The 18876-nt window shown below is 35.9% G+C and overlaps 2 protein-coding genes across 3 annotated transcripts in view; both read right to left on the reverse strand.

Moving 5' to 3' along the window:
• Positions 1-618: 618 nt before the first annotated feature.
• On the reverse strand, positions 619-8465 carry LOC112049129 (uncharacterized). Of its 2 annotated transcripts, XM_052890703.1 has the most exons (8): positions 8436-8465; positions 7904-7955; positions 7083-7162; positions 5223-5374; positions 4796-4947; positions 4369-4520; positions 2466-3625; positions 619-2061 (listed from the first exon to the last, which is right to left on the reverse strand). In XM_052890703.1, the coding sequence occupies exons 3-6, from the start codon at positions 7122-7124 to the stop codon at positions 4468-4470; spliced, it is 399 nt and encodes a 132-aa protein (XP_052746663.1). In that variant the 5' UTR covers positions 7125-7162; positions 7904-7955; positions 8436-8465; the 3' UTR covers positions 619-2061; positions 2466-3625; positions 4369-4467. The 2 variants fall into 2 exon arrangements, with proteins under 2 accessions (XP_052746663.1, XP_052746662.1); XM_052890702.1 differs by having other exon boundaries at positions 619-3625.
• Positions 8466-14270: 5805 nt separating this feature from the next.
• LOC112049137 (cyclic nucleotide-gated cation channel subunit A-like) overlaps positions 14271-18876 on the reverse strand; it is a 41261-nt gene continuing 36655 nt past the window's right edge. Inside the window, exon 7 of the mRNA XM_024086926.2 lies at positions 14271-18790. Coding sequence (XP_023942694.2) covers positions 18556-18790 — 235 coding nt within the window. The 3' untranslated portion in view covers positions 14271-18555. The remainder of the gene's footprint in view (positions 18791-18876) is intronic.

Genomic DNA, 18876 nt, shown 5'->3' on the forward strand with positions numbered 1-18876 from the left:
AATCTATAATGGAAGCGGGCTAACTTGTTAGGAGGAGGATGAAAATCCACACACCTTTCGGTTTCTACACGACATCGTACCGGAACGCTAAATCGCTTGGCGGTACGTTTTTGTCGCTAGGGTGGTAACTAGTCATGGCTGAAAGCCAGACCAGCCAGACTTGGACCAATTAAGAAAACCTCAATTGACCCAGCTGGGGATCGAACCCAGGACCTCTATCTTATAAATCCAGCGCGCATAACACTGCGCCACGGATGCCGTACTAAATAAACTCAATTTTACTTTGACTGCATCGTCTGTTAACAATGGGGGAGATCGCAGTATACCTACTTATAACTTTCGAATAAAAAGTGAACCGAGGGCCTAGTGGCAGTTTGATACTGTTACTGTCACGTAACGTAAACGCGAATTTCTAAGGAATTGAAACAGAACCATCTAGTGGCACTACTGCCAACTGTTTCCATTCCATATAAATTTGCTTTTACGTCAACGTGATCGTAAAAGTATGAAAATATTGGAAACTCCCACTAGGCACACTGAAGTCTCTGGACTGAAAGTAAAGGGTTGGATTAATACCTCGTTGACCATTGTATGAAGTGTAGAAAATAAAAAAATCAGTTGAATCTAGAAACAGTTTATTGGCGGTATGAAAAATATGTGAAAGCAACGAGCGGTGTATCAGAAAAATCCAAAAAGAACTTACGGTCTAATATAAGTATAACAAAAACTAACCTAATACAAAACCCAAAAATATTGTAGTAGTAGCAATGAGTAACACAAAAACTTATTCTACATTCCTGTTTCATAGCATCCAAATGAGCCAACAGTAAAAAGTTTTTTTTTTTTTTTTGTTTTTTATTTTTTTTTTTTAGCTATAACTAATAAGTTTACAACAATCGATATTTAAATTATCGTTGTTTATATCATAAAATGCAATGATTGCATTGCGAAAAGCACTTACGACCTAAAATGACCTAAAATAAGTATAACGGTATGAAAAATATGTGAGAGCAAAGAGCGGTGTATCAGAAAAATCCAAAAAAAAACTTACGGTCTAATATAAGTATAACAAAAACTAACCTAATACAAAACCCAAAAATATTGTAGTAGTAGCAATGAGTAACACAAAAACTTATTCTACATTCCTGTTTCATAGCATCCAAATGAGCCAACAGTAAAAAGTTTTTTTTTTTTTTTGTTTTTTATTTTTTTTTAGCTATAACTAATAAGTTTACAACAATCGATATTTAAATTATCGCTGTTTATATCATAAAATGCAATGATTGCATTGCGAAAAGCACTTACGACCTAAAATAAGTATAACAAAAGATAACCTGATTAAATTTTTCAGGCAAAAAAGTAATCCGTTGCAATTTATAAGAGATGCGATCGAACTACAAATATAACATAAAGTAAAATTAAAACTACTTTAATCTAAAAATATACGATTGATGGGCAAATACATCTTTTCGCAGAACCTTATAATAAAAAAAAAATACAAAATATATGCATAGTAACTATGCAACACAAAACCTTATGATATTGTTCCTGTCCCTTTTCCCCGTTCTCGATTGAAATATTTAATGCATTTCTTAGCATCCAAATGAACCAACAATATCAAATCATGGATGTGAAATATCAATCATAATCATTCATCAATGACAACTTTTACACAATCACAAACCACCACCAAATGAAGAAGTCACAGGAATATAAATCTATCAATCACTTCCCAGCTTGTAGTATAGTTTAACCAAACAAACAACAAAAGTGACTGCGTCCACGCCCGAGTAACGTCCACGCACAAGGAAAGTCCACTCCCAAGTAAAATCCACGCACGAGTAAATATAAAAAAAAATTAAATCTATTTTACTAAACCTCCAGATATGGCAGTACCTAGTATAACCAACGATATTATCATTATATATCATGATATATTATCATTGCTTATATATAACATAACGGATATTTGTGTAGCTGGCTGATAAAATATTAGTTTAAACACACTTTATTAGAAACACACACACACTCGTAACATACAAATTGTCTGCGTCCACGCCCCTAAATATAAAAAAGAATTAAAACTATTTTGCTAAACCTCTTGATATGGCAGTACCTAGTATAACCAACGATATTTATATTATTATCATTGCTTATATTATATAACATAACGGATATTTGTGTAGCTGGCTGATAAAATATTAGTTTAAACACACTTTATTAGAAACACACACACACTCGTATCATACAAATTGTCTGCGTCCACGCCTCTAATATAACCAACGATATTTATTTTTATCATTGCTTATAACATATCTGATATTTGTGTAACTGGCTGATTATGTAATAGACGCACTTTATTAGAAACACACACACACTCGTATCATACAAATTGTCTGCGTCCACGCCCTTAAATATAAAAAAGAATTAAAACTATTTTGCTAAACCTCTTGATATGGCCGTACCTAATATAACCAACGATATTTATATTATCATTGCTTATAACATATCTGATATTTATGTAACTGGCTGATGAAATAATAGACACACTTCAGTTATACTCGTATCATGCAAATTGTCCGCCAGTAAATATAAATATGGATAATAAATGTATAAGTAAAAATTAATCTATACTTATAATAAATCTGTAGAGAGGTCAATTCTGTACATGAAATATATTTCCAAAATAACTATCAGGGGGTGATTAGTGATCGATACTGATGCCAAAAATGCAATCAGTAAAATTTTTGTCTGTCTGTCTGTCTGTCTGTATGTTCTTTATAGAAACAAAAACTACTGGACGGATTTAAACGAAACTTGGTACAATTATTCTACATACTCCTGGGCAGGTTATAGTATACTTTTAGGGTAGAGTAGGGTAGGGGTAGGGTATGGGTAGTGTAGGGTAGGGGTAGGGCAGGGGTAGGGTAGGGTAGGGGTAGGGTAGTGGTAGAGTAGGGGTAGGGTTGGGATAGGGTAGGGTAGGGGTAGGGTAGAGGTAGGTTAGGGTAGGGTAGGATAGGGGTAGTTGAAAGTTTACAACGACTTTCACGCGGACGAAGTCGCGGGCGTCCGTTAGTTAAACATATAATACGTAACATATATGTCACTGTCAAATTGTAAATACCCTTACATTATAATCTATATCGCGAGATTGGAGAAGGATTTTTTTAACTGTACGTTTACAAATAAAAAAAATACTAAGTAACCTAACCTAACCATTGGTTTCTGAGCCACTCAAGTTCAGGTTCTTAGGAGATGGTTGGAATTCACGATCCTTCGACAGTTCAATCTCGCGAGATAGTTAATAGCCGGATTTATATTTGTCTGACGTGTCGTGTCGTGACGCATCAGAACAGAATCGGTATCATACATTTTGACACGACACGTCAGACAAATGTAAATCCTTAACGGTGTTTACAATTTTACTGTGACACATATATTACGTATTATATGTATAATTTATTATTAATTATACATTAATTATCCATATTTATATATATAGTAGAAAATTGGTAATTAACATTTATGTGTTAAAACTTTTTAACATAATGTGATATAGGAGCATTTTAATTGTTACGACTAATAGATTGACGTCATCATGTTCTGCGTTTTGTGTATCAATCTGGAACAAAAAATATAAATTAATATAATCATCTTCATCACCCTATTTCAAAGGGATTGTAGAGTTTACACCCACCATCCCATTCGAGCTTACGAGACAGGTCAAATGTATATTAAAGTGTATTGAAAAGTTTTTAATTTTAATTTTAATTTTTATTTCTATCTGTCTGTCCGTGATTTTGTGAACCGCGCATCACGCTGAAACTACTAAATTTATTTAAATTATACTTGGCACGATTAGAGACCATAATACGTAGAAGGTGACTAAAATCAGAAGGGCTGAAATAGGGGTAAGGGCAAGATTTTCCAAATTATCCCCTAAAGGGTTAAAAAGGTGTTGAAGTTTCTTTATAACATACATCGTTCATGTTTTGTATAATACAATCATTTGAATCTTATATCTCATGCTTAGTTTTAAATAAGTTTGTAAAATGGTGGTTTTAAATAAGTTTGTAAAAAAAAAACAAAAAAAAATCCTTGACTGAGTTTGTTGTGGGCTTTTCTCGGACCAAGGCGCGTTTGGAACCCTCGTAACTTTAGTTTTAAGTGTTCGACTATTATTACCACCATTAAATTAAATTAAATTATGACATAAATCTTGACCTTTCAAAAGTGCTTGTAAACTAATCCTAATTGAAATAAATTAATTTTGACTTTTTTGACTTTTGAATCACTGATACAAATCGTAATTCTGCTGTTGTAAGACAGATATTGCACTCACAAACAGTGAAGTGAAACACTCACCTGAGCACAACTCCCGCGCGCACTCTGCACGCCGCTCGCGAGGAGCGGCGCCAGCGGCGGCTGATAGCGCTGCCGGTGCGGCCGGTCGGCGTGGCGACGCTACGCCGACGGCCAGGGCGGCTGGCGGCGGCAAACACATCGCGTGCGCTGGCCTGCAACAACACCATTGTGTGGTAGGCATCGACTGTGGCATCTTACCACCCTACCGACAAAGACGTACCGCCAAGCGATATAGCGTTCCGGTACGATGTCGTGTAGAAACCGAAAAGGGGTGTGGATTTTCATCCTCCTCCTAACAAGTTAGCCCGCTTCCATCTTAGACTGCATCATCACTACCCATCAGGTGAGATTGTAGTCAAGGGCTAACTTGTAAAGAACTGTTGTAAGACAGACATTGCACTCACAAACAGTGAAGTGAAACACTCACCTGAGCACAACTCCAGCGCGCCCTCTGCACGCCGCTCGCGAGGAGCGGCGCCAGCGGCGGCTGATAGCGCTGCCGGTGCGGCCGGTCGGCGTGGCGACGCTACGCCGACGGCCAGGGCGGCTGGCGGCGGCAAACACATCGCGTGCGCTGGCCTGCAACAACACCATTGTGTGGTAGGCATCGACTGTGGCATCTTACCACCCTACCGACAAAGACGTACCGCCAAGCGATATAGCGTTCCGGTACGATGTCGTGTAGAAACCGAAAAGGGGTGTGGATTTTCATCCTCCTCCTAACAAGTTAGCCCGCTTCCATCTTAGACTGCATCATCACTACCCATCAGGTGAGATTGTAGTCAAGGGCTAACTTGTAAAGAACTGTTGTAAGACAGACATTGCACTCACAAACAGTGAAGTGAAACACTCACCTGAGCACAACTCCCGCGCGCACTCTGCACGCCGCTCGCGAGGAGCGGCGCCAGCGGCGGCTGATAGCGCTGCCGGTGCGGCCGGTCGGCGTGGCGACGCTACGCCGGCGGCCAGGGCGGCAGGCGGCGGCAAACACATCGCGTGCGCTGGCCTGCAACAACACCATTGTGTGTTAGGCATCGACTGTGGCATCTTACCATCCTACCGCCAAAGACGTACCGCTCAGTGTCGCCGTACATAGGAGCCACGCTACAACCACAAACGCAGCCACCTATACAGCCTTTTTTTTTACAAGTTAGCCCTTGACTACAATCACACCTGATGGTAAGTGATGATGGAGTCTAAGATGGAAGCGGGCTAACATGTTAGGAGGATGAATATCCACACCCCTTTCGGTTTCTACACGACATCGTACCGGAACGCTAAATCGCTTGGCGGTACGTCTTTGTCGGTAGGGTGGTAGACCTGGACCAAATAAGAAAACCTCAATCGGCCCAGCCGGGGATCGAACCCAGGACCTCCGTCTTGTAAATTCACCGCGCACCACTGCGCCACGGAGGCCGTCATAATGGCCGCCTTTCTTGATGAATACTGTTTACCAAGAAACAAATTAAAAATAAGGGTATAAATCACTAGTCATTTCACACTTAGTAATAATTATAATTAACTTGTTCTTAAATTAATGAAAATAAATTTGATTAGGACATAGATTATTAATGCATTTTATATATCTTTACTAATAATATAAAGCTAAAGAGTTTGTTTGTTTCTTTGTTTGATTGAACGCGCTAATCTCAGGAACTACTGGCCCGATTTGAAAAATTCTTTCAGTGTTAGATAGCCTATTTATCGAGGAAGGCTATAGGCTATATATTATCCCCGTATTCCTACGGAAACGGGAACCACGCGGATGAAACCGCGCGATTCATGATTCAAAAAAATAAGTTATGAAATGACATACGTTTCCTACCTTCATTCCTAATTTATTTGTTGGTAAACATTACTAATCAAGAAAGGCTGTGGTATAAAGCTAGTCGTAGAAGCAGCGTTTACGGCAGTGCACGGCGAGTCTATATAAAACTTTTAAAAACTAAAGAAAAGAGATTGGCAGTGTTTTGTGACTGTGGTCGATATGCGGTGACACTAAGCGATTTAGTGACGATGTGATTAAGTATTATTATTATGGAACTGGCTGGTGAGAGGCTTCGGTCGTGGCTAGTTACCACCCTACCGACGAAGACGTACCGCCAAGCGATGTAGCGTTCCGGTACGATTTCGTGTGGAAACCGAAAGGCGTTTGTATTTTCATCCTTCTTCTGACAAGTTCGCGTGCTTCCATCTTAGATTGCATCATTACTTTCCTAATCAGGTGAGATTGTAGTCAAGGACTGACTTGTAAAGAATAATAAAAAAAACTAATAATACTGATTGAGTGATAGCTCAGTGGATATGACCTCTGCCTTCGATTCGGAGGGCACAGGTTCGAATCCGATCCGGGGCATGCACCTTCAACTTTTCAGTTATGTGCAATTTAAGAAATTAAATGTCACGTGTCTCCAACGACGTCGGAAAAACATCTGAGGAAATCTGCATAACTGACAATTTGTGTTCCAGCGTGGTGGACTAAGGCCTAACCTCTCATTCTGAGAGGAGACTCGTACTTAACAGTGAGGAATATAGGTTGTTGATGATGATTAGAAGACTTTGTTTGCATTAAGAAAATCTTTTTTCATTATAATCTAAAATAGGAAAAAAATAGTAAAAAATACTAAATCATATCAGCATCATCCGTTTCAAAAAATATTAATTATATTAAATGCGAATATATAGTACCTAATAATTAGCAAAAAAAAACTTACTCTGAACTGAAGTGCAGTGCAGTAATTCACGAGACAATTCATCCATTCACGAGTTCACCAGACGCGGGGGCGATGGTTCACTATAATAGAAAAAAATACTTAAAAATTGAAAAAAATAAAACAAATCCAAAAAAGAAGTGGGAAACTCCTGAAATAATTGTAGTATACGCCGCGTAACTCCTTGACCGAAATAATACAAATTATTTCTAAATAGATTGACATTATAAACATCGTTAAGCCAGTAAGAAATAATCCACGTACTGGTATCTATAAATATATAGGTACTTATTACTTACTCGCGTAAAAATGCAAATGATACAAAAATCTAATGGAACATTCTAGATGATGCAAGAGAAAAATACGCATCTACTAAAAAATATCAAAACATGTAGGAAGATTTAAGACAGTGTACCTGCTCCCAGCTTTATAAAATAAAATAAATAAAATCAGTTAAAAAAATATTGCCGATTCAAAGTATATGTTTAAACCGAGTCAATTAAATTTTATATTACAAAACACATATTACATTTTATAAAACAACAAAATAATTGCTTAATGCTACTGAAAATTAAAAAAAAAACACGTGGCACACACACTTTACAAAATGGCGGAATGATTCAAGTGTAAACGCGAACAATAAATTTGAAAAAGAAAATAAATATGTACGAAAAGTAGCATTAAATAACTAGTAGTAATTAAATCATTAAACGAAATTATAAAAACAAAAAAAAACAGTAAAAACTAAAAAACACGTGGCTAGTTGAGGTTAAGACAAAATGGCGGAGAGGTGAACAGTAGCTGAAATGTTAAGAGAAACTTACCCCCCGCGTCCAACTGCAAACTGCGCCGAGAGCCGCTTTCCGCCAGTCGAACCTACGAAATTCAAATGTTTAATATACCACACAAAAAAAACCAAAAAAGGTTGTTGTAGGTATCTACATTTATAGCACATTCTTGTAAAATTTAGAAACAATGAAACTAAAAAGGATCGCTATAAAAAGATAATAATTTAAAAAAAATATTCATCGTTTAACTGAGTTAACTGAATTTGATAAAAACAGTAATATATCTGTAAAAATCTACTAAAATCAAATAAGACGCATGGGCACACAAACATTTTTGCAAATGGCGTAGTTTAATTCAAACGCGTACGATGTAGGAAAATATGTTAAATTTAACGAAAAGAAATAACAAGTGCATTAACTACATCAAAAGTAATGTAAAAACCGATAAAAACTAATCAAAGGAATTGAAACAATCAAAAATTTAAACACGTGTTTAGGGGAGACTAATATTTGAAAACAAAATGGCGGAGAGAGGAACAGTAATCTAAGTGTAATGAGAGGAACTTACCCTTACTATCGTAGTCGTAGAATGCGCCGAGCGAGGCCCCTCCGCGATTTATATACCAATAGATAGGTCTGCGTTAGACAAAAACAAGGTAACTGGTTTAAATTAAAAATTTTTAATAAAAAAATTCAACCGACTTCCAACTCAAAAATTAACTTAAACTAAAAAGCAAAAAATAACATCTTACCTATGTGCTACCTTCTGATCAGTTTGAAGGCGGTGCCAAGCCAGTGATGTTTTAATTTAAGCCGTTTCAATTACAAAATTTCTGTGGTTCTTTCAGAAACGGCTTTAATTAAAACATGACACTGGATTGGCACCGCCTTCAAACTGATAAGAAGGTAGCACATAGGTAAGATGTTATTTTTTGCTTTTTAGTTTAAGTTAATTTTTGAGTTAGAAGTTGGTTGAATTTTTTTATTAAAATTTTTATTTATTAATTTTTAGTGTTAGCACACTTACTGAGTGTAACCAAAAATTAATAAGCAATTAGTTCAAACGTTATTTTCTTATGATAAGTACAAAAAAAAATACTACATTAACTCATATACAAAATTTCACTCCCCCTTTATCCACACGTAATATGAATATTCAGAAAAACGTGAAAGGTGACTGTCCTCCGTCTTCATCACCAGACCCCCTATGCAGTCACAATCCATATGGTTGGAAAGTTCTCATCTATAAAATCTAAAATTGATCAAGTCCAAACACAAGGTAGCTACTGTGAACCGTCGTGGAGTTCCCTTAACTCTCCTTCATCTTCGTCACCAGACCCCTAATACAGTCACAACCCATCTAGGTGGAAAGTTCTCATCAATACAAATTTATCAAGTCCAAACACAAGGTAGCTACTGTGAACCGTTGAGGAGTTCTCTTAACTGTCTTTCGTCTTTATCATCATACCCTTAATACAGTCGCAACCCATCTAGGTGGAAAGTTCTCATCAATACAAATAAATCAAGCCCAAACAAAAGGTACCTGATGCAAATCGTTGACGAGTTCCATCGCCTGTGTTTCGGTTCCATCATCAGACCAACTCCAGACCTTCATAAAATTGTAGTGGTTTAAAATACCTTATGGAAACACTAACAAACGCACTAGCCGTCCCTACGATTTTCGAAAGTTTTTCTCGATTTCTCCAGGATGCCATCATCAGATCCTGACATGAAAAAAATGGGACCACCCTGAAATCAAACCCTTTAAAACAAAAAAAGAATTTTCAAAATCGGTCCACAAATTACGGAATTATCGCTGGACATACATAAAAAAAAAAAAAAAAAAACATACATACAGCCGAACGTAGAACCTCCTCCTTTTTGGAAGTCGGTTAAAAAGTTAATTATGAAACGATATATGACAGTTTTTTAAACTTAAAAGTGTAATCTATGATAGAACTATCAGACGTCCTGCAGTTTCACACGCGTAGTTTGTGATATAAGACAGCTTTCTAATGGTAAAATAAATTAAAAAAATGGCCCAGTAGTTTTTGATTTAAGTCGTAGCAAACAAACAAACAATCAAATGTACTATGCGAAATTAATATTGTATAAATTAAATTTGATATGAGTTAACTAGCCTATTATATTACATACATTCGGGTCGTATTGATGATAACTATATTTTTTAATCCCTTGATCATCCTTTTTTAACTGTAGTTTGGCCTATCGAAGCTATAATCACTACAGAATTCTTATTTACTTACTGTTGTGAATAATTTAAGTTAATAAATATTTTTTTATCAATGCTACTTACCTCAATTTCGCTTCAAGCGATTGTTTTGATCTTCACCAAACGTACGTCGACGCGAAACTTTAGAAAACTACCCGCGTTTCAAGCTTTTATTTAAACAAAACGTTTCCAATGTTCGTATATTTATATTTATACTAGCGGACCCGGTCAAGCTTCGCTTTGAGTTATGTGAACTTCTTCCCTATCCTATAGCTTATATCTTAGAAATTATTTTCGGAAATAGAAACTTTAATTTACACGAAATAAAATGAACGCACGCGTAAATGTTAGTCATTTGTTAGTATTTCTGAACGCACGTAAAAATGTCAATCACTACTTTTCTACGGTATCTATTTGACAGTATGGACAACAAATGTTTGACAGGTACTAAACAAAGTAACATTTATGGAAAATTATTCATCTTTCATAATTATTTATTCGTCAAGTTTTCATTGTTTTTAAGATGTATTCTGCTATTCTAGGCGGAGACAAATCCAACGAATCAAAAACCATGAAAATCGGTACAGTATCTCGAGTTATAAGTGTTGTAACAAACCCGACTTTCTTTTATATATAATATATATAAGAATATACATGGGTTTCAGGCGTTCCAAAACTCAAGCTTTGACCTTGAAAGTCTTTTACTTACAAGTAAAAGAGGAATCACCAATTCATTTCACAAATTCATTTCACAAACGAGTACACGGACATAAGTTACATATGTAATGTTATTTTAATTCAATTTAATTTTGTAATTTTATGACGCCGCGTGGATTCACCCGCGTGGTTCCCGTTCACGTAGGAATACGGGGATAATTAATAGTTTATAGCCTTCCTCGATATCAACCAAACAAACAAACAAAGTCTTCAGCTTTATAATATTAGTATAGATGTATCTTAGGCGACCTTTGGAGGTACTCGTAACTTTAGAGATACTTTTATGAAATTATCCGAAACTAATCAAATTAATAAACATTTGTTTAGCCGATCTCTTTGGCGCAGTTGCCTCTTTTGTCGAGCATACGAGTACGTCTATAACTAGACGCAACAGCGTAAAATCTGAAATCGAATCCTACCTTAAGAATCCTTTAATCTTCCCCTAGGACCTCTCGGTAAATTTTAGATTTTACGCTGGCTTTCTGGTGGTAAAAGAATTTTCAAAATCGATCTTTACCTCCTTATAATATTAGTATACTAGCGGACGCCCGCGACTTCGTCCGCTCTTAGATCCTTTAATCTAGCCCTTACAGTAGTATCGCTGTAAAAATGGAGTAACTTCTCTCGTTTTCCTAACGTTTCTACATACTATAACCTGCCCAGGAGTATGAAGAATAATTGTACTAAGATTCTTTGAAATCCGTCAAGTAGTTTTTGTTTCTATAACAAACATACAGACAGACAAAAATTTTACAGATTGCATTTTTGGCATCAATATCGATCACTAATCACCCGCTGATAGTTATTTTGGAAATATATTTCATGTATAGAATTAACCTATCTACAGGTTTATTATAAGTATAGCCATATTATATCCAATAGTTTCATTACAGCGATGTCAATAAGATTAGACGTACCTATTATACTTTGTTTACTCATTTATTTTGAAGCGCTCAACATAAAGAGGGTTTTAAGGATTTGTTTGCTGGCAAAAAGTAGCCAATGTAAATCTTTGGCTTAATGGTGCTTTTCCACCAGAGATGTGCTACGCTACTTTGCTATGGATGATATCCACCAATTACATTCATTGGTGCACATAGCTTAGCACTGGTAGAAACGGATTCAACTAAGATATGTTTTTTACATGGAAAGATGCGATATGCATGCAATACATGTTACTATAGATAAATCGCATACTCGTAACTCGAGCTGCGAACAGCTGCACAGCTACATAGCTTAGTATTGGTGGAAACAGTCACATATTTTCGTAGCGTAGATTTAACATCTTCACAGCATAGCTGCATAGCACATCTCTGGTGGAAAAGCGCCCTTAATGTATTGTAAGTTAATTATCTATAGAATTTTTCACCCCTTAGACATCATTATTAAATTCTTGTATACCTAGGACACACAATCTAGTTAGGTACCAATTTAGGAGAAGGAGGTAAGCCGCCAAATCCAACTCTGTTGGGCAGCGTTGGGGAAACTCTGCGACATCTTTTCGTCCAAGATTCCTCTGTGCCAGAAGACGAAAATCTTCGAACAGTGCGTGTTAATGACTTACAGATCCTAGACCAAGTCACTCAGCGGGCGATGGAGCAAGCTATGCTTGGGTTTTTCTGCGTGATCGATTCAGAAATGAGGAGATCCGTAGAAGTCACTGATATCGCTTAGCGAGCGTTGGAGTCCCAAGATGCTGCAATGGTGACCCCGCACCGAAAAGGCAGTGTTGGTTGACCCCCCACTAGGTGGACCGAGGACATTAAGCGGGTTACAGGGAGCCGCTGGATGTTCGCGGTTCGAGACCACTTTGTTTGGAAGTCCATGCAAGAGGCCTATGTCCAGCAGTGGACGTCCATTGGCTGTTACTGATGATGACGATGATGAGACATCATTTCTTTTGTTAGAATTCCGACATAATAATATAATAACATAATAACGACAACGAAATAATAATAATAACGACACACATTTGTAATATTGATTTGGCTCCCATTTTCTCATTTATGTTTTGTTAGGGTTTAATAATAAAACTCGATTTTTTAGAGCTCGGTTGGGGATCGAGCCGAATTCGAGTCGCTTCAGTTGATACATATTTTGTGAATTTCTTGTTTTTGTTTTCTCCCAGCGTAAACTTTTGTTACACTATAAGTGAAAAACGACCCACCAGCGCGCATTGGAACAGCGTGGTGGGCGCTTAGTTTCATATCATTCTACTATAACGAAGGATCCTAGTCCTGTAATGGTGGTGATATTGTGAAATTAAAGATAATTTATAAAAAAATAACATACTTACAGCCGAACGTAGAACCTCCTCCTTTTTGGAAATCTGTAAAAAAATCGGACAAGTTGAACTCGCCCACCGTGGGTTCCTATAAGATAGCTGAGTTGATAGCTAAAAGGAGTCCATTTCGAAAATCTGACGATTGGGGCGTAACGTAATGGTATAATGGGAGGGCACCAAAGTTGCAAAATAAAACCCTTATATTTCTGTTATAGAACCACGATTGCGGTTAACTTTTTACTTATTTTGAATGAAATAATCTCCTAAATAATCGCTCATGTTTTCTGATGATTTCAGTAAGCCAAAGTAATAAAAATTTTCTTTAAAGTCTGCAGTTTTTTTCCCCACCGCTGTAAGCGAAAAAAGTATATAACCACTTATTCTTTCTATCATCTAATCTAGCAAATCTAATCGATATCAATGACGCTGTAGTAACTGCAACCTTAGCATCCTGGGCTCCCCTACTATAAGTACTTGCCAAATTTCACAATTCTATGATTCTATGTCTCACCACACTAGAACATAAATGAGTAAAAAAAATCATCTCCACTTTACATCTAATAAAATCTTAAAAAATATTTTTCAAGATTTTATTGTATGACTTAGTTAAAATTTTTAATGTATATACCTATTACCGACTCATGCTAAATTACAAGTTAAACCGCGGACGGACAGGCGGACAGACAGAAAGACGGTCATGGTGAAACTATAAGGGTTCCTTGTTAAGTACGGAGCCGCAAACGGATAAAATATAAATAAATGATAGTAAAGATAATAAGTATGGCTTCACACCAAAGTACGCTATACCTATTGTAACACGCCAAACTACTTTCTTTACCCATGGGATTTTTCCGTTCACTTCACAATTCTATAACGATATGTTTATAACGCGCAAGTGCGAGTTTCGAATTTACCTCTATCTCTCTCTGTTTAACACGATACTGTAGAATGAGAAAGATAGCGGTGAATTCGAAACTCGCACTTGCGAGTTAGACAAAACGTCGTTAGAGAATAGCCATGCAGAGCCCAGGCGATGCTTCTGCGCTCGCCCCCCTCCCCCTCCCCCCTGCATGGCTTTTTACGGTGTTGTCGTAAAAGAGTGGTCTTGACGTTTGGTACAAGACATACCTACCTAGTTCTGTCTATGTGAAATAAAACATCATTCCCATTTATTGAATCCTTTATTTAAACACTGATAGTTGGTACATCAAATTTTTTACACAATAATCACTACGATTTCTAAACACAAATAGTTAAAATACAAGAACATTCATTGAAGAATTTTAGGTATCTTGAGAAATTTACTATTTTAATTTAAGAAACACACATTTTTTTTATTCATCAAAATATACACATATAATTAAAGTACCTACTTATTTTGTTCTTACATACCTACTAAAGACAATATATTTTATGACATAAGTACATATTACAAACAAAATTCATGAATTGAAAATTAAATTAATATAAATTGATTTCAAAATATTTTTGATTTGTGCTTTAAAAATACTCTGGTTTTTATAGAAATATAATACTTCAAAACTAGAACTGGACTACTTTATCATATTACCTTAATACTTAATTTTCCGACTGTTTATATAACAGTAATAAGTTTTATTCTAAAGTCATTTCCGTAAAAGACAGGATTAAGTTATTTATTTATTATTCTACAAAATACATATTTTGCAAAACAAACCACAGTTGGTTTAACTGCGCACTAGCTATTACAATTACTTATAATAAATAATACAATATTAAAAGCTAGAAACAAAAAACAATCATTAGCTGGTATGTGAAGTTTACCACTTCTGCAATAAATATTTAAGTACTGGTATGTATCTAACAACTACTACATAAGTTTATAGTGCTCAAGTACTTATGTATGATTAGATTGGAAATCCGAAGTGTCGTTAATAGATTGACTAGATTTTTTTTTACATATTGTTGCATTTTGCTTAACAGTTGTTTAATAACTAGGTACTACGACAATATATGACCTTAAATATAAACCATGCATATAAAGTTCTACTATAGGAAGAAATTAATGGGCCCAAAGTTTCCTTTTTACGTATTAATATCAATATCCACTACATATACTTGTATATAAATATAAATTACATAATATTAATTATGTACGTAACTATAGGTAGATACTTGTTCACATAGATACTCATTGTCTTTAATATACTCGAAAAATCCGCGACACAATTCTAAACTAATAAGCATGTTAGACATAATTATTTATAAATCCATACTAATATTTTTAATGCATTCCAATGTCTGTCTGTTACCTTTCCACAAATACACCGCTGAATTTATGATTTTTAGGTTAGTAATATATTTTTTAAATATTTTAGTGAAATATATTAATGGGCTATAAATATGTATTTCTTTTGTTTAGTTTATTTTACAGAAACTAAAACCGGTATATACTTAATATAAGTTTCTTAGTTAACAAGGGGGCAGAGATATTAATTAGGGGTTTCTGAGTAAGTGTGTGATCGAAGTATTAATTGATTCAGAGAAGAACCAATACTGCCAAAATAGCTGCCCAAGGAGTCACAAAGCTCATGGCATAGTATACAATTTTTACTGTGCTCATGGCGTGGCAATTGGTGGCAATGGGAGTACCTACACATACGTACATCGTACACACACACATACATGAGTACAAAATGATGATGTTGGGATCTTTTAGGCGATGGCCGTTGGCGCCTTGCCCAACTGTGGGATCGAGAACTCGCAACGGGTTGAGTTTTAGTCTTGAATCTCAGTCCTTAATCGTGGAGTTTTCGAGGTTTTGAATTTCTCCTTGCTTTGCCTTTCCTTAGTTAACTTTAAAACGTATATTAAGATCTTCATATAAAGGTACTAATTTTAAAATTGTTCTTTTTAGGTATATATAATTTTTTGCAGATTTTATGTTTTTTATGAGATGCTTAAGGATAGTCTCGAAAATAAATCAATACGTTACTTTTAATAAACTATTTCTCTTTTTAAGGTGTAGAACCTTAAAATATATTTGTACGTTATTTATTTTATTTAAAGCCTGCAAGGAAAGCTCATAGTATATTTGTACACATTGTTCCTTCATATATTTTTTTATATAAATTATTTTTTCGTTGTATAATTAGTCATAGATTATAAAAAACGGCCAAGCGCGAGTTGTACTCACGCACCGAGGGTTACGTTCGAAGTTGTAGGTTAAAGTTATATTTTTACAGTTAACAAAGATCTCTACCGTTCCAGTAATCTTTCATCACTTTGCCCAACAATACAAGCAAGCTGTTTGATAATAACCAAAACCAACAATTTGAAATCATTTGCGGAAAACCGTTTAGTACAAACGGTTTTCCGCAAACTTCTCAGTTATGTGCATTTTAAGAATATCTATAATAGGTACACATCTTGAGGAAACCAGCATACCTGAGAATTTTCTAACACTTCTCTAAGTGTTGGATGTAACCACATCTATTCTTACAATTCCTTTGCTACTGCTATACAGGTTTTTGAGCAGTGTTACTAAATGTTGTGACACTCCCAGGTCTGCAAGCACTCCCCACAAACAACTCAGGTTAACACAATCGAAAGCTTTGATATAATCAACAAAGCACATAGTCATTGGCGTGTCGAATTCGTAGGCTTTCTCGATTAGTTGTCGTATATTTAAAATTTGTTCTCGGGCGCCTTTGCCTTTGGACGCGTGGACATATTGAGCTGAAATTTATATCAAATATTCAGGTCTAAAACATCACCATACTGAGCCACCTGGCTCTGTTTCGAGATGTTTGGAAGTCCCTACAAAAGGCCTATGTCTTGCAGTGGACGTCCATCGGCTGATAAATGATGATTCAGGTTTACTGTCTCTTAGAGCTGGAAAAAAATCGAACTTCTAAGCCAACGCAATAAAAAGATACAGCCGTGCAACAAATTTACGACACTCGCATGGAAATCAAAACCGGGTACTTCCCGTCTGCTGCAGCAGCTGCACTAGTATCAAATACTGAGGTCTAGTAGGTAGGTTATTAACAACCCTAATCGGTTCACTGCTGAGCACGAGCCAAATGCGGATTGACAGACCTCACACATACAGAGAATTAAGAAATGGTTTGCTCTCGATGTTTTCCTTCACCGTTTGAGATACGTGATATATAATTTCTTAAAATGCACACAACTTATTGAGTTATATATGGTGTAATAAATCCGAAATCCGTTCGTTTTATTTATCTACATAAAACATACTACAGCTATACAATATAAGTTATATTGTGTATATACGAGCATTCTACATATACTATTTAGATTGACATACTAGGTGATTCTACTTTCTCCACTCCGTCGGCCGAAAATATTTGTGTGATGAACATGGGTGTTTGCCAGTGTCTGTGTGTATTTATATGTTATTTAGGTATTTATAATATGTAGTATATACAATTATCTTCACTACCATACTCTGCACTCGAAATTGTTGACGTAAATTAGTAGTAAGTAGATTTTGTAAGGACGTATATCTATTAAATAAAATATTGACTCCGACTTCGGAGGACGAAGTAACGGGCGTCGGTTAGTAACTATAAAGAAATAACATCAAATCAAATCCAGACACTAGAAAATACCCAAGCTCATCACACAAATATTTCGCAGGCGTATTTTAGTAACTTACATGATTTAAATACATTATATTTAAATCATGTAAGTTATAGAATACAAGACCAATTTTCCCAATATAGTTTTTTAGAAATAGTGTAGTGATGCTAATACTTTGGTTTTGTTTTTGGCATTGGAGATTTACATATATATAATAATATAGATTATTATATATTAAAAAAAAACAGTTACTATAGGTATAGTAATTATGAAGAACTAAGTATATACACAATATAATAAAGATATTATGTTTATATATTTAAAAATATTATCATAATTAGAGCTGATATTTCTACATAAATAGGTGCAATTGAAAAAATACGAAACTTTTACAAATCATAATAATACTTATTTTCACTTGCTCTGAGCAATTCTAAACATCTAATAACTTTTAAAATAATTGTAAAATACGTGTTAATTTAAGTAAATATTTATAAATATACAATTCTATATAATATATCTAACACAAATAGACATCTCTGACTAATGATTAGCAAAGTAGGTATGCCACAAAAATCGTCGCGCTTTCGTCGACGCAAAAAACCATTTTTTTAATTACAAACTACTGCAAGTATTCCAAGATCCTTGCAGTCGTTTGTAACGCAAGCTTCCAAACGTGACTTAATGGTATCTTTAACCCTGCCTCTGCCTCATAACAACAATTTGGCAACTGCCTAATAAATTACCGTACAAATTACCATCACGTTCGTCAACTTGACAGAAATATCAGGCTAAACAGTCTCGCGTTGACAACAGTTCAGCCGTGATCGTTGAAACATGGTATGCGTTTCTCGAAACGCTTAACGCTTAGTACTTGACTCTCTTCTTGGTCGGCGGCACGGTGTTAGCGCGCACGAAGGCGTGTTCTTCCTGGGCTTTCCGGGCGAGTTCACGCTCGCGTAGCTCTTTAGCCTTCGCCGGGAGCTCCGGGGGCATATCATGTCTCACATAGACTTCGTCGATGGCATACGTTCGGGAGTACACCGTCTGACTGGCGACCTCGTCGTCGATCGGCTGCTGGTCGTTGTGTTGCTGGTTCCACCTACAAATTATATCGCGCATTATATCGCGCAAAAGTCAATCCAATGTTGTCAAACGGCAAGGTTTGACAACAAGGCAAGGCGCTCC

The sequence above is a fragment of the Bicyclus anynana genome, chromosome Z (assembly GCF_947172395.1).
Source record: "Bicyclus anynana chromosome Z, ilBicAnyn1.1, whole genome shotgun sequence".
Classification (NCBI taxonomy): domain Eukaryota; kingdom Metazoa; phylum Arthropoda; class Insecta; order Lepidoptera; family Nymphalidae; genus Bicyclus; species Bicyclus anynana.

Coding starts and splice junctions, on each gene's coding strand:
- LOC112049129 (XM_052890703.1), bottom strand. CDS start 7,124: ATGAATTGTCTCGTGAATTACTGCACTGCACTTCAGTTCAGA. Junction 5,375..7,082: donor GCACTGCACTTCAGTTCAGA/GTAAGTTTTTTT, acceptor GTGTTGTTGCAG/GCCAGCGCACGCGATGTGTT. Junction 4,521..4,795: donor CGCGCTGGAGTTGTGCTCAG/GTGAGTGTTTCA, acceptor GTGTTGTTGCAG/GCCAGCGCACGCGATGTGTT.